General features: G+C 46.0%; 1 protein-coding gene across 2 annotated transcripts in view; it reads left to right on the forward strand.

Annotated features, from left to right (window-relative positions):
* MAP3K1 (mitogen-activated protein kinase kinase kinase 1) overlaps positions 1-15,319 on the forward strand; it is a 752,184-nt gene that overhangs the window by 678,379 nt on the left and 58,486 nt on the right. For both annotated transcript variants that reach the window (XM_069627298.1, XM_069627297.1), the window contains exon 18: positions 15,177-15,319. In XM_069627298.1, coding sequence (XP_069483399.1) covers positions 15,177-15,319 — 143 coding nt within the window. The remainder of the gene's footprint in view (positions 1-15,176) is intronic.

Raw genomic sequence — 15,319 nt, forward strand, 5'->3', positions numbered from 1 at the left:
TGACACTCGCTAACCTGTGTAAATATACTGCACTGTAAATGTGTACAAATGTCAGAACTGCTCCTGTAAATTATGTATTACTTGTGTATATGCAACTAAGATATGTCTGTAGCAAGCGCCACGATGCCTAACGTGCGCTCTACAAATACGAATAAAAATAAAGCAGCATCTGAAGACCCAGAAATCGTCACGGGAGGTTCTCCAGCAGCTATTTATTCAATTGCCTGGCGAAGTCTGCCTCTCTGCAGATCTTCTGAAGACCTTCAATACAGCTTCAACCCCTAGACTGGTGGGAACAACCAGTTCCGACCTCTGCTCGAAGATCAAACTGCTGGAAGTGCTCTGAACAGTCCCAGAACCATGTTGATGTTGTGGGCTAGGCAGATGTTGTCCTGGGCTACTTTACTGCAACGGTTGCTGTCCTGAGTAGAGCCTTAAGACTCTGCAGATACTCAGCTTATGCAACAAGAAGCAGTTCCTTAAAGTTACAGATCTCCACCCCAAAGAGGTTCCTTGCAGGACCACTTTACTTGTTCTCGCCACATGTCGCCTTCTGCTATTTTCTTCAAATGGTCATTGCTTTTCGCCGCCATGCATTGAGTCCTGGGAGTCCTCTGAGGTCGTCGCTGAAGTGGTGTACCCTATGTCTGTCTCCAGCTGTCTAGAATCCTGTCCATCGGAACAAGGAGCCTCTAACTAGCTGGATTGAAGAACCACATGCCTGAAGTGCCCTCACATCTGCAACCCCTGGGCATCCTCCAACGAAACCAAGGGACGGATCCAGAAGGCCCAGTGCTTTCAGGAACTACTAGAGTGATCCTAGAGTGAATCGGAGTATAGGTGCAAGGGGGTAAACATACCCTTTTGGCCCCCATCTCCATAGGATCCTATTAGTGTTAAAGTTCAAGCCTTGAACAATGGTGTTCTGACCTGATATCCTCCTCTTAGTCTGTAAGAGTGTGTGGTGCACACCAAAGATGCTTTGACAAACATTAACAGTATTCAGTTGAAGGTATCCGTTTGGTTAAATTATGATAATTTCAGGTGCAACTGGTTATCGTTCCCCGGCCAAGGAGAGCAAGATCAATGAAACAACTTATAGCCTGCTGTTGCCAGCAGGTAACCCAAATGCACTCCTATGGGAATGGTTCCCCACAGATTACAACTTAATCAATCCTTTCAACAGGTAGAAAAACATTCAATAACAAAAGTCAAGATCGTTTTTTTAAACACATGTAGCCTCATTTCGACTCAGGCAGTAAGTGGTAAAACCATTAATATGGTTGATGATATTATTGCAACCCATACGTGGTGAAACCATCTCATTTAACAACAGATCCAAGACCGGAAGAAGGAAACCTGTATCTTTTAATGTGAATGAATAACCAGGTGCCAAACAAATGATTACAAAAACAGTTCAATTTCCAAGTTGAAACATATATTTATTCGCTTATAAAATACTGCCATTTGGAAATTAACGTAACATTTATAAGTTAAGTCTTGGTAAGTAGTGGCCATAGTCATAAACACATTTATAAAAACGCACCACTATGCTTGAAGGTACACACACCAAAGCATACAACCTTCCTCAGATTACTTAAATGTAATTCTAGGGAAGTCAAACGTCTTCATACACATTCAGTATAGGTCTTGGGGAGTAAAAACCAATAGTTACTTTTTGATTACTTTCTGCAATACTGGGGTAGTAGACGTTAGAAGTTGTACCGTGGCCCTCAGCAAAGAAATCATAGTAAACCAACCTGCAAGTATACTTTTCTGAACAGTGGAATACTCATTCAGGGAACAGTAGGAACCTACAACTCCATTTCTGATAACGCACAGTTATACTAGGTGAGTCAGACCTTTTGGTGTAATATACAGTTAGTTACTTTTCAGCTCGGTGTAACGGTCTAAGATGAGCAGTAACTTATTACACTATTTTATGAGGGCACACAGCTAATTTAAGGTAAGTAAAACCTAGATTTTACTTACCTTGTTCTTACCGGTATATATCTGTTACATCTCGCTTTGTAGCGAGAGATCTCCATGTACCCCTCACAAGCTCCTGGAGGATGGTACTCCCACCCTCTTCATTGGACCTTGAACTATCGTGACACTCTCACTTCAACCATGGGTTAGTCCACCTCTACCTTGACACACTCCTACACCTCTGACTTTCCCATCCTCACCCCATCTCATCTGGACTCCCACTTTTATTGCCTGACTGTGTTTTCACCCTTTGCTAATATTTTGAACTTAGCTGTGTCTGCACCCTTTGCTAATATTTTGACCTTGGCTGTGTCTGCACCCTTTGCTAATATTTTGAACTTAGCTGTGTTTGCACCTTCTGCTAATTAATCGGACTTTGGCTACGCCCAGTGACTTCCTTGTGCTACCTCATCCTGCTGTTCCTGTTTTCCCACCACCCTCCATTACTTTCTCTCTCCTCTTTCCCCTCTCCCCACTTCACCTATGGCGCCCGTGTCTCTCCTATTTTCTCTAATTGCTTCTCCATTGACTATCCCACCCTTCTCACAATATCTGGTAGGAAGAAGTTCAAAAATGATATCTTGGCCTCTACCCTGGTCTCCTTATCCCAGACACCTACACCAGTGCTTCCTCCAGACAGACCCTCACCGACATCCTCTTTGACGTTCCTTCGCCAGACCTATGGACTCTTTATATAGTATCTGTGCTCTCGCCCTTCTCTTCTTCACCCATTAATGGTGGCACCCTGTGGGAGGTCCTCCTGGACCCCTTCCACTCCTCCAAGGTAATCATTAATGTCTACCGGAATGGCACCATTCTGGTCCAAGGCCCTTAGGCCAACCTTCTTCTCTTTGACGGACACTTCCCGCGCCTCATCAATTTCCTTTCTTCTCCTACTGTCCCACCTCTCCCTTCCCCAGCTTGCTTGCCTCCCCCCTCTGCCTCCTCCTTGTCCACCTTGCCCCCTCCTACTTCCTCCTCTGCCCCTCCCTCTGGCTCCTTCTACACCACCGCAGAGCATACCCCTGATTTGTACACCTCCCCGGAAGTCTTTCAAGGTTGACAACCTTCTCCATATCGCCACTCTCAACTCTCGCTCAGCTGTCAAACATTCCTGACATCTGCTGCCTCCTCGAATAACTCGACCTTGATGTCCTCGGTCTCACCGAAACATGGTTCACGGCCAGCTCCGTCACAAGCTTTGACACTCTCCTCCTTGATGGCTACAAAATCCTTTCCGCGCCTGACCCAAACGCCTGAGTGGGGGTGTAGCCTTGATCTTCCCGGACTGGATTCCTGCCTCTGTGATCCCTACGCAGGCCTATTCATCCTCTTGAGTTCTTGTTTGTAGGCTTTCTCTCTGCTAGCCACTCATTGCTACGATCTATCGGCCACCAGGTCAGACCACCTCTTTCCTCTGAGTGGGTTGACCTGTCCTCCTCCCTCCTGGCCTCGACCACTCAACTCCTCCTTGGAGACCTCAACATCCAACTGGATGCTTCCTGCCCCGCCTCTGTACTATTTCACGACCTCTGTGACACTTTCTTTTCTTCCCACTGGCCCGACTCACTCTGCAGGGCACACTCTGGATGGTCTCATCTCCTCTGACCGCCCCCTCTCCAATCCTCTCACCACTCCTCTCCCATGAAGCGATCCCTGTCTTTTCCTCCCATCTCTCTCTCTCTCTCTCTCTCTCTCTCCCCCTCCACCCCACGCAAGCCAAGCCTGCTCCAGCATTGCCACCTACCTTCCCAGTCATCTGGCCCATGAGGTGTGTCAGTTGTGGCTTTCGCTGCCACTTTAGCCCCCCCTCCTCCACCTCTGGCTGACTCTCATCCTGATACTACCCTTTCCAAGCTCCACTCTATCTCTGACACTCTCGATGTTCTTGCTCCTGTCGTGAGGATCTGCTTGAAGCCCAAAGCCAAGTGCAACTCTTGGTGCGACTGTGACCTTGTCACCCTTAAACGCAAGTGTAGGGTGGCTGAGAGGAAATGGTGGGCATCCTGGCCATCCTCTGACAAACTGGCCTGCCGCCTGCTCCAAAGACAATACAGGCTCTCTATCTGCACAAAGAAGAGAGCCCACATCCAAGCCCAATTCTCTTCTGCATCTAACAACTCGGCCAAACTCTTTCAAATCTGCAAGGAGCTGGCCAATCCTGCTGCAGTCTCTACTTCTCCTGTCCCCTCCCTGGCCCTCTGCACGGCCTCGCCTTCTCATTTCATCTGTAAACCCAGGTGTCTCTCTCTCTTTCTCTTTCTCTCTCTTTCTCTCTCTTTCTCTCTCTTTCTCTCTCTTTCTCTCTCTTTCTCTCTCTTTCTCTTTTTCTCTCTCTTTCTCTCTCTTTCTCTCTCTTTCTCTCTCTTTCTCTCTCTTTCTCTCTCTTTCTCTCTCTTTCTCTCTCTTTCTCTCTCTTTCTCTCTCTTTCTCTCTCTTTCTCTCTCTTTCTCTCCTCTGACAGGATTTCCAGACAAGTCTGATCTATGAAAGACTCTTTTAAACAGGTATCAAGGACCATATTGACACCCTTGCTCCTGCCCTTTGCCGACTTCTGCAGCCACTCCTTCCCCTCCCCTCTGAAGCACTCTTTTGCACCCTCTTCTAAAGTAACCCATTGCCGATCCCTCCTGCCCGGCCAACTATTGCCCGATCTCTATCACTCCTTTCCTGGGTAAACTCCTGGAAAATCTCGCCATCTCCCAGCTTAATCTTCTGTTGGTTGTCCCCATGATTCAGTGAAGACCTGCTCTATAACCTTGATGCTAATCTCACCTCTGTCCTCATCCTCTTCTGCCTTTGATACGGTCAACCATGCCATCCTGCTCAACCACCTACGTGATAATCTGGGTATCACTGATCAGGCCCTGGCCTGGCTGACCTCCTTCCTCTCCAACCGACCCTTTCAGGTCGAACTTGGGTCCTTCCTTTCCTCTATCTCACTCCCCACGTGTGGTGTTCCCCAAGTGTCTAACCTCTCTCCCTGGTTCTTCAACCAATACCTGGTACCCCTCGCCCACCTCATTGCTGCTCTGTTCCAATTTTCAGTGCTATGTGGATGACACTCAGCTAGTTTTCAGGCTCCCCTCTGACACCTCTTCTCCCTCTCGCATCTCTGACTGTCTTTATGCAATCCAGGAGTAGTGTGCCACCAATGACCTCTGCCTTAATGCCAGTAAGACAGAGATCCTCCTCATCGGCACTCCTGCACCTTCCTTTCCTGTCACTCTCTGGCAAGCCTCCCTTGGCCTTCTCCCTAAGCCCACCAGTGAGGCCAAGAACCTCTAGGTCCTCTTCGACTCCACACTTTCATTTTCTCCTCACATCTCTGATGTCTCTAATAAGTCAAACTACCAGCTGCATCTTTTCAGAGGTATTCTTCCTTTCCTCACCTTCCTCCAGAAGCTCACTGTCTCTAGAGCTCTGGTTCTCTCTAGGCTGGACTACTGCAGCAGCCTCTTCCTAAATCTGCCTGCCTCTACTCTCTGCCCTCTGCAGCTTATCCAGAACCGGACTGCGAGACTTGTCCTTGGCCTCAAGCCCAAGGATTGTATCTCTCCAGCCCTGAAATCTCTTCACTGGCTCCCAGTGGTTGCAAGGATCAAGTTCCCTTTGCATTGTCCACAATGCCTTCTGGGGCCTCGGACTGCAATACCTTCAACTCTCCCTTCGGAAATACCTTCCTACTCGATCGAGCTCTTTGCTCCTCCACCTCCAACTCCCTCAGGGTCAGTCACTTCTCCAAGCAACGGGTTGGGTCTAGATCCTGTTCCTTGGCTGGGGCCTCCCTCTGGAACAGCCTCCCTGCATCTCTGAAACTTGAGGAGAACCATCTTCAGTTCAGGAAGCACCTCAAGACCTTCCTCTTTGCTTCTGCCTTCTCTCTTCCTCTCCCTTGGTGATTTCGGTCTGTTTCGGCACCTGATTTCAGGCCCAGATCCCTGCTCACACAGCCGCACACCCGCACTGCCCCCTGGGAACCTTTGCACTTGGGTCTGTATCTGCAACCCTACAGTCCCTTTCCTGCACTTATCAATCACCCGCTGTCTGCGCCTTATTCTTGCACTTTCCACCTGATGGCCACACTACCTGTTGTTCACTTGTTCAGCATTTTCCATTCCTCCCTGTCCCCTTGCACTTTTCCTCCTCCATCACCCCTGAACTTGGGTGTTCTCAATGTTACTGGGCCTAGTAAGATCGTTGTTTTGTTTCCTCCCCTATACCTCTCCCTTGCCTCGTCGCGCCCTGAAACACTTGTTTATGGGTGCAATATAAATAAAATATCATATATAAACTTTTAAAAGGAGCTATCAGCAACTTAAGGATAAGGGGAACCTAAGGCAAACTTATTCTAAACGGGCTACCGGCAAGTCAGGCGGAGGCAAGACCCAATTGGGGACACTCACACATTTATATCCTAACATGAATAGTAAAGTGAAGCCAATAGCATTACTTTTAGGAAGAGGGGGCCCCAATTCACAGGTGAGTAAATTAACCTTATATCTACTTTCTGTTAGAATGGCAAAATAGTTTCTAAGGAGAGTAAGACTTTACATATACTTTTCAGAATGGCAGAACATTTCCAAGGTAGTAAAATAACCTTACATATACTTTTACAAGTGGCAGAACACTTTTAAGGTAATTAAGAACTTTTGTAACTGTTCACTCGGAGTTAGGTGGCAACTAACATTTTCACAAGTAAGTACTGTTCAACACTTGTTATACTTTTCGAGACAGAATCCTTTACTTAGCCTATTCTTGCATAATCAATTGCATGAATTCACTCGGGGGCAGAAGAGGGACACTAGGGGTCTGGGTGCCAGCTGTAGGCAGGGTGGGATATGCTTCTGTTGCAGGCAAAAGTCAGAGTTCCTGTGGAAGACTGTTCAAACAAGTAAGTAGTTCACTTTAAAGTTAGTTAGGGTCTGGGGACTTCAGAGAAGATCCCACTAGGATTCCACTAGTGGGCCTGGGTGAACTGTATGGGTGGCCTCCTAATCACAGAAAAGACCCCAAAAGCTTTACAGAAATCACAACGGCTTAAGGTAAGTAAATACCCCAGCAAACACAGTACCGCAGCACAAAAGAAGAGTTGCAGCAAGAAGACTTCAGCATCTGCAGCCAAAAAACCATTCGATGGGTTACTTTCTCAAGAAGACAGGACTTTGGAAAGACTTTTGCACCAGGGATCATGGGAGAAGGCTCCAGGCAAGAGTTTCCTCTGGGCTCAATGCTGCTCTTTGGTTTTGGTGAACCTTTTCGGGAGCCAGAAGACTGAAAATCACTGGTTGGATTCTCGTCATTTGCAAGGTCCAGCACTCGGAGGGGTCTTTTCAAACTCAATTAATGTCTCTGGCCGTCCAGCAGGATGCCCACAAAGTTTCAGCAAGTTTAGGAATTCGGACTGTGCACCCCACAATGGCTCGAGGTCCCAAGGTATTGGGGTATTGCAGCCTCGCAAGGTTGCAGCACTACTTGGGGTGGCTCAAAATGCTGGTCTTCATGAGTCTAGTGGGTCTCACCAGGCCCTGAGTCGTCCATTTCGGGTCCAGGTCACTTGGAAGGAAGGATTCCAGCAGGCTTGGGTTTCACAGCAAGCTCTCTGGTCGCTGGAAATCGCTACAGCATTCGTTTCTTCATCTTCCTCTTCGGTTTCAGCTCCAGTGGTAGACTACCTCTCCAGCTCCAGGATTGGACTTTTAATCAAACAGCCATGCAACATTCAAAACGTAGGGGGTTGGCAGTCCTTTCAGGATATCCAGCCTCCCCGTTTGAACTGGATTCTCGCAGTCCGGCTGGAATACAAAGGGCAGCAGAGTGTTGTACTCCTCCCTTGCTTCCTGCCTTCACAGACACTGGAGCCTGGGCGGGGAATCCACAGAATTCCAGTCAAAGACAAAATTGAAATAAAGGATTTTCTTGCCCTCAGGGCCATTTTGGTAAAAGGCGCACACATGGGTGCTTTTACCGGGGCTGTGGATACAGCCTGCAGTAAAGTTGCACCGAATTAGCAGAAAGGTTCACTGCCACCAGCCATTAGAGGTAAGCTTGTCCCTGTGACAGAAATGTTTCAGTTAAAAAAACAAAAAAGGGATACATTGTTCCTCCCCAGCACTTCAGATAAGGTGGAGTGTGCTGGTTTCACCTAACAAAATGTAAAAGGGATCCAAAGATCCTTTCTAACCTAGGGAACTGTAGTTCTCGCAAGGTTAGCCAGAGAATGTTAAAGGGGAGCCCCAAAGGCAACCCCACAACAATAAAAATGTAAACAAGAAAAGTTGTCAGAGGATAAAATTAAAAAGACAGTCTTAAAAATGACGCCCATTAAAAGAGGAAAAGATTCTGTAAATGTAAAAGTAGAAAAGCATAATAAGACGAAGCAAATTCAAGAGAATAAAAAAATACATTCTCATTAAAATCACAAAAGTAAAGAAAGAAAAGAAAACCACATTTCACTATATAAGAGCAGAAACAAACAGTAGAAATTGATAAAACGATAAAATGAGCAAGAGATTGTGTCCCCACATTAGACGAGACCGAAAGAGATTGATGGAAAAACCTTGGTCCCGTGGAGAATTTTGTTTAAAGAATCGCTCTCTATTTCCCTTGAAGTATGGACAGTGACCCAAGGCTTAAGGGTTTCTTGTTCGTACCTGCCATCACAAAACCTACAGTGGATATTGTCATGAAGGGAACCTTGGCCCTTCCAGTGTGAAATACGTTCCTTAGACTGGAATTGATTGAGTCGAAAATAGCATCAACTGTTTCAACACAATCTAGAGTATACAATTTAGACTTAATGTATCCCGAATGATAAACTAATTTGTCTTCAGTTCCTCCAATATGAATCAAAATATCCTTCATACTCTTAATAAAGAGATTAACAGAAGGAACTCTGGCTTCCTTAGCAATGTTGGATAGATCCACGTAGACTATTGGGGGATGGACAGAGAATCTTGGTATAGGAGGCCAACATACGCCAGGTGTACCGGGCCTTGAGTGAAATGAGACGAAGCTCATGCCTCACAATACAGTTTGGAATAGCACTGGAGAGACCCAAAACCTGTTTCCACAGTTTACCTTGTACCACATTCAGATTATCCCCCATGTCAAAAAGGCAGAAATCTAAACCATACAAAATCACAGCTTCAACCTTTGCCAAATAGAAGCACTGAATGGGTAGAACAGAGAACTTGCATGCCCTTCTGTACAAACACTTTGTTTTCGAGGTCAAGGGAGAGATCCTGCTCTCAAGGCCTACCTTCCAGATTACACATGAAGACCGGTTGGAAAGACTGTATCCCAGATACCTTAGGAAGTCCACATATTCCAACTTTTCCCCTGCCAAATTCCAAGTAAAGTGTTTGGTTCTCTTTCGTCCCTTTGAAAAGATGAAACATTTTTGATTTGCTCCCGTTGGGGGTTAAGTTGTTATTGGTACAGTACGAGCAAACAAGTTAAGTTTAATCTGCAAGCCCCTGGGGGTTCGATCAAAGAGAATGAAGTCATTGGCGAAAGCTAACCAATCAAGTCTAAGACCACCCAGTCTAGCTGAAGGCAACATCTCCCCCCTCCACACATGGTCAACATCCTGCACATTAAGATTGAAGAGTACAGGGGCAACAGTACAGCCCTGTTTCAGGCCAACCCACATACAGATGTAGGAAGACGAGGAGTCCTCCCGTGCTAAGGCACACCCTCAAGAAGGTGCATGTATGGAGCAACGCCAGAAGCTGGAACAACTTTTTGGGTACGCCCAACTCAGCAGCTTGTGCCATAGTTTAGATCTTAACACACCATCAAAGGCACTAGAAAGATCTAAGGATGCCAAATGCACCTCACCCACTTCCTTGTTATGCACATTGGACGAGAGATGTGCTAGTATAATGGCATCCAGTTGGGTGCCCATGTTTTTTTCTAAACCCAATCTGAAATTTCAAAAATAAACCCAGACTCCTAATATGGTGGGGCCAGATCCATAAGGAGGAGAATGGAAAACACCTTACAGGAAGCATCAATGAGGGCAATTGGTTTATAATTGGCCGGATCAGCAGGCTCACCCTTCTTGTAAATGGGTATTATGATTGATTCTACCCATGACTGCGGGATGATGTGGCATGCAAATATAGCATTAAAAAGTGGCTTAAGTAGGGTAAACCATACAGAAGGAAAGCTCTTGAGTACAAAAGGTGGTATCCCATCAGGGCCAGGAGCCCTCAAAGGTTTAAGACCTTCAATTGCCCAGATAATACCTTGACACATCCCACAGGCACTCACCTCCCCCCTCCTCTGGAGCCCCCCCCCACCTACTCCTCCCCCACACTGCATGGGACCAAGGTCCAGGTCAACACACAAAGCCCTTTCCTCTGAAATGACAGTCCATATTAGAAGTTTGCTCCACCCACACAGAATTGAGATTCGCCCAAAAAGTAGCCTCCTTCACCACACATAAGCTATTCAGCATACCCCGATTGTCCCTTTCGTAAGACTCCATAGACTACGATTTAACCAAGTTTTTGTGAGTCTGCATCGCTTTCTTCCTAGGAGATAGGTAATCTATGATGTAGATTAATCTATGATCTATATGTCCTGGTCTCCTGAGCCCCATATGTTAAGCCGTTTAGCCTGCTTGGAGGCCAAAATCCTAGCATCAAAGTTATGGTGCTTTCTCCCTGTAGTTAAAATCTCCTTTCTATGCCCTAGATCAACAAGACCTTCACGACGAATGCACTGTACGCTGTTAACCTCTTCAGAAGGAGTCCCCCATCCTTCATACCAACACATCTCATGGCAATGTGTTGTGTAAACCTGGAAACAATCTTATTGTTCCAAGTAACTCTGCGTCTACCATTATCCAGCTGTAATAAGGCTAGATTAATCCTAGATTCCAAAGAAGCAAATTAAATATCCAACACAAATGTCAAGAGTAAATGGTCACCCGATCTGGGATCCATACGGGTCAAGGGGATCACATCTAGTTCCCAGGGTGGTAGTGACGTAGAAATAATCTATCCTAGATCGAATATTCCTCCTGTGCCATGTGTAGGCAATTTAGAGGTGGTCAAATCCTCCAATAAAACATACCCCACCCACTCAGGAATGGGTTCCATTCAAAACCTTTCTTCAGATTAAGAGAATGGAGATTTGCTTCACCATTGAGCTTGTTCAGCACTGCTCCCTCTGCACAATTTGAATTGAAATCCCCAGCTAGAATAATATGCGCACTATTGCCCTTGGCGTACCAGTCCTGAAGTATTTGCCCTAAGCAATTGGTCAAATCCACTAGCGTCACCCTAAGAGGGTTCCAATATAGATTCACCCCAATGTATGCGACCTCTGTCCCAATGTGATTGATTTTAACAGCAAGGAGCCATTCTGATTTACAAAAAAAAAAAAGTTCAGACCCCCAACTTAAGTCTAAGATCGATGGCCACTGCAAGCCCACCCCTAGGACATCCAAAGCCAGAGCTGGTCGCTGATCTAGTAAAGGGCTGATAGCCATCCAAGTGAAAATGTGCCATAGACATGGTTTCCTGTAGGAAAATAATTTTGGGCCCTTCCAGTTGCCTGAGGTTAAGCCAAAATGTACATAAATTGATCAACCCACAGACATTCCAACTTATCAAACGCACACCAATGTTGCTAGGAATGTCCCAATCATTGTCTGATTAGATCAAATGTTTTGAGGGCTGGTCCCACCCTGGACCAATCATTGGCCGTCTGTAGAAACATAGAGTAACTTCAGGTTCTACACACCCGTTATACCCTATAGAGTTCCGGGCCACAGTTGTAGATTCAACAGCCATCCCTAGAAGAGTGTATGCCAAAAATATCTTAACCTCTTCCCCAGCTTGTAGAGGCTGCAATTCATAGCCAACCGACCTAAGATTGGCCCTCTGTTCCCATACCATGTTGGTCACAATAGCTCAGTGGAAACAACTCACAATACGTGAGTTGTTGACTAGGGGCAAGGTAATAGTCAATATCTGAGGTGTGGAATCATTCTAAAGACCTCCAGGATGCGTGATCTCTTCAAGGATGTTATTCCGTCAGTTGTCTTGCCTACCACCCACCCCATAAGAGTTCCACAGATTTCCTCTGTATTCTCTTCTCCCTTTTTAGTCTCAATATTACCCAGTTTAACCCCAGCCTCTAAGTTCGCCGGGTGTTCACTTGTTGGGATAGCTTCAATTGCCACAGCCAAGGCGCCACAGGAGCCCCTCTCAGTAATATCAACATTACCCCCCTTTCTATTACTTATATTGCAATAGTCTGTGATGTTTGTTTTATTTTCAGGTTGATCCAGAATCCCCTGTGCCCGACATTGTCCGGGTTTCTAGCTGGACAGACTCTAACGGCATAGAGTGGGTCGCCCCTGGGGGTATATATCGCCTCCCAATTGATTGTTAGCCGTGGTCCCCAGCATCTCAACATTGATAATAGCCGGGCAGCTCCCTCCACAAATTCAATAGTATCACCCTCCATATTCAAATGATTAACTTCGGGGCCCTTCTCAAGGCTCGATCCACTCATTCCATTGGCAGCCTAAACATGCATAATACCCCTTAGGATGGAATTATGCCCCTTAACCTTAGTATTGGCCATGTTCTTTGTCTTTGTTGCCCAGGCCTTTCCTATGTTTGTATTGTTGCCCCCTTTTGAGGTTTTCCTTCCCCCATGCCAAACCACCCCCCTCCACAACCATCAGCACCACCGTGGTTCTGTTCTTTTTGTTCTTTCCTCCACAATTATCCCATCATTAGCCGCACATAGTTGACCAGGAAAACCATTTGTCTCCCGGCAAGCTATAGCCTCAAGACAGGTGATTGCCTCCACAAGACAAGAAGGGCTATCTGGTGCATCCAACTGTTCAAGGGGTATTAAGACCAGGTCACTATCGGCCACCACCTGCAACGGGTTCACCTCCAGATTAGCCATGCTCAATATGGACCTAGTTGTCAACAAATCAAACACAACAGAGATCATTTCGTCCAGCTTGACTAGTCTTTTCTTTTTTTTATTGGCGTCTACCATTTTAGCAATACCAGCTCATTCATCAGATTTAAGTGAAGAGTCCTGACAGAAGCCCTTGAAGTAAGCAAGCCGGGTAGACAGGTCATTAAAGGCCATTTGTTGGACCACAAGCACCCCGCTAATCAAGTCCTGCTTTTTGGCCAACATTTTAAGAGCCACATTTAGTCTAATATGCAGATTAGACAAGAGCAAAGATGTAAACTCATTGGGGATTTGGTTATCAGAAGCTGCCTCGACCAATTGGGGGCGAGGACTCCAATGGGGAGAAACCCCCCCCCCCCCCCGTTCCATTCTTAACAGGATCATCAGTAGACGCTATAATTGGGGAATTATGAGCCACCGATTGTCGCCCCTTTGGGCAACACAGTATCCCCATTACCCAGATGAAATGGCAGGGAAAACCTTCAGCTGGAATAGGTTCATTAGAGTTTTCCATATTATCCCGGCCTTCCAGGGCCCCCCAACTCCTGTCAGTTTGAGATCCAGACAAGCCCCTTGGAGCCCCTGGTTCTCTAGGCTGAGTACCCGTCCATCTTCGTTCTGGTTTGTATCATGTGGCATCGTTGGATAGACCAAAACCTCAAGCAAAGAATCCATCTCTAGATCTGTGATTCTGCCCGCTGTTTCACAAGCAGTAGCTATTGCATGTATAGAGACCCTGAATAGGGTAATTCATAGGGTCCTTTTTTCTGGAGCATAGGGTGCCGTCTTACTTGGGGCATGCTGTACATTACCTGTCAGAGTACGACCTGAACCAAACACAAAAAGCTCCGTCACACGAGGTGAATTGTGAAAGGAATACCCTCTCCTTCAGATGATATGGATAGATTCCCCTTCGACCTCCCCAATCATATCAAAGAATCATATCTTCAAAACTTTGCAAACAAGATTCACTATCGGATCAGGCATATCAGCTCCCATTTCTATAGACCCTACAAGGCATGCTATGGATGCAGACTAGATCGGCTTTGCCACGCTGTCTTTGGGAGCACCTAGGAAATGCATTGTTTCACACCCTGGCGCGAACTGATATAATCAGTGCCTGCCTACCTCATTAAGGCATCATTTAAAACCATGAAACCATACTGGCTGAACAGCGCCATTTGCTCACTGAAACATACATTCCTTGGCCTAAAATTGAACAGATTACGCTAACAAAAGTAGGCAAATCCCTCTGCAGAGCCCATGTATTTTAACTCCCTCTGCCCTATCACAGTTAACCCATTTCTACGAAACCAGCTCAATAACTGTGTAGCACCACAAATGAATAAGTTAATCTTGAAACACAGCTTGTTAGGAGGACTAGCAAATAGAATTTCAGACCAGCTTGTGACACAAGCGGTCTGACTTCATGTTGTAGACAGGAACTTTACCATACGTCAATATATTGCAGATAAACTATCTCAAGGAATCCACAGAAAGACATGTTCCACCTTGCCAAGTGCATGTAATTAATGCTTAAATTGACACCAAATCCCCCTGAATTATCGCACATTAACATTTAGCCTCCCACCAGATAGATCGCCTTTTGAACAATTTATTATTTACGGTTGGTATGCAAAGACTTGGTTTTTAGAATTTAATTTCGGGTCTGCGTTTTCACCAACACTGACAATGCTGGCTGCGCTTTATGGGGAACGCTGGTGGAAGTTTGTTACCCTCTGCACCCAGCCCTGGGTCAACACGCAATTTATTTGCACCCCATTTACCTTACCTCTTTGCTCAGCCTCACTAGTCGTCCCCCTCTTCAACTAAGACAACTTACCCCATTATATGCCAGAAATCGTCTAGTGACACCATGCTCCCTGCAAGCCCCAGCACATTTACATGCTAACGCATGGATGCAATGGCATATTCATGCAATACGTTTGCCGCTATAACCGGCTCGAAGATGCTGCTCATACTATATTTAGTTTTCTTCCACCAGGATCTGGACTATGTATTATACAAGTTTTATTTAAATGTGAAGCAGGGTCCTTATCTCACAGATTTCCTTACCATGCCCAAATACTTATTTGTAATCAAATTTTGAGAAAGGTAGCCAAAGGAATTGAGTTTCATATTACTCCCATTAGTCCTATGCTAAAGCAGGAGCTAATTAAACCTGTACCCATTGGATAAGTGTAGCCATTAATTTGATTTTCTTTAACTAGGTGCCAATCTACTAATTGACAGCACTGGCCAGAGGCTAAGAATTGCGGATTTTGGAGCTGCAGCAAGATTAGCATCAAAGGGCACAGGTGCTGGAGAGTTTCAAGGACAGTTGTTGGGGACCATTGCGTTCATGGCACCAGAG

The sequence above is a fragment of the Ambystoma mexicanum genome, chromosome 6p (genome assembly GCF_040938575.1).
Source record: "Ambystoma mexicanum isolate Mex_15411 chromosome 6p, UKY_AmexF1_1, whole genome shotgun sequence".
Classification (NCBI taxonomy): domain Eukaryota; kingdom Metazoa; phylum Chordata; class Amphibia; order Caudata; family Ambystomatidae; genus Ambystoma; species Ambystoma mexicanum.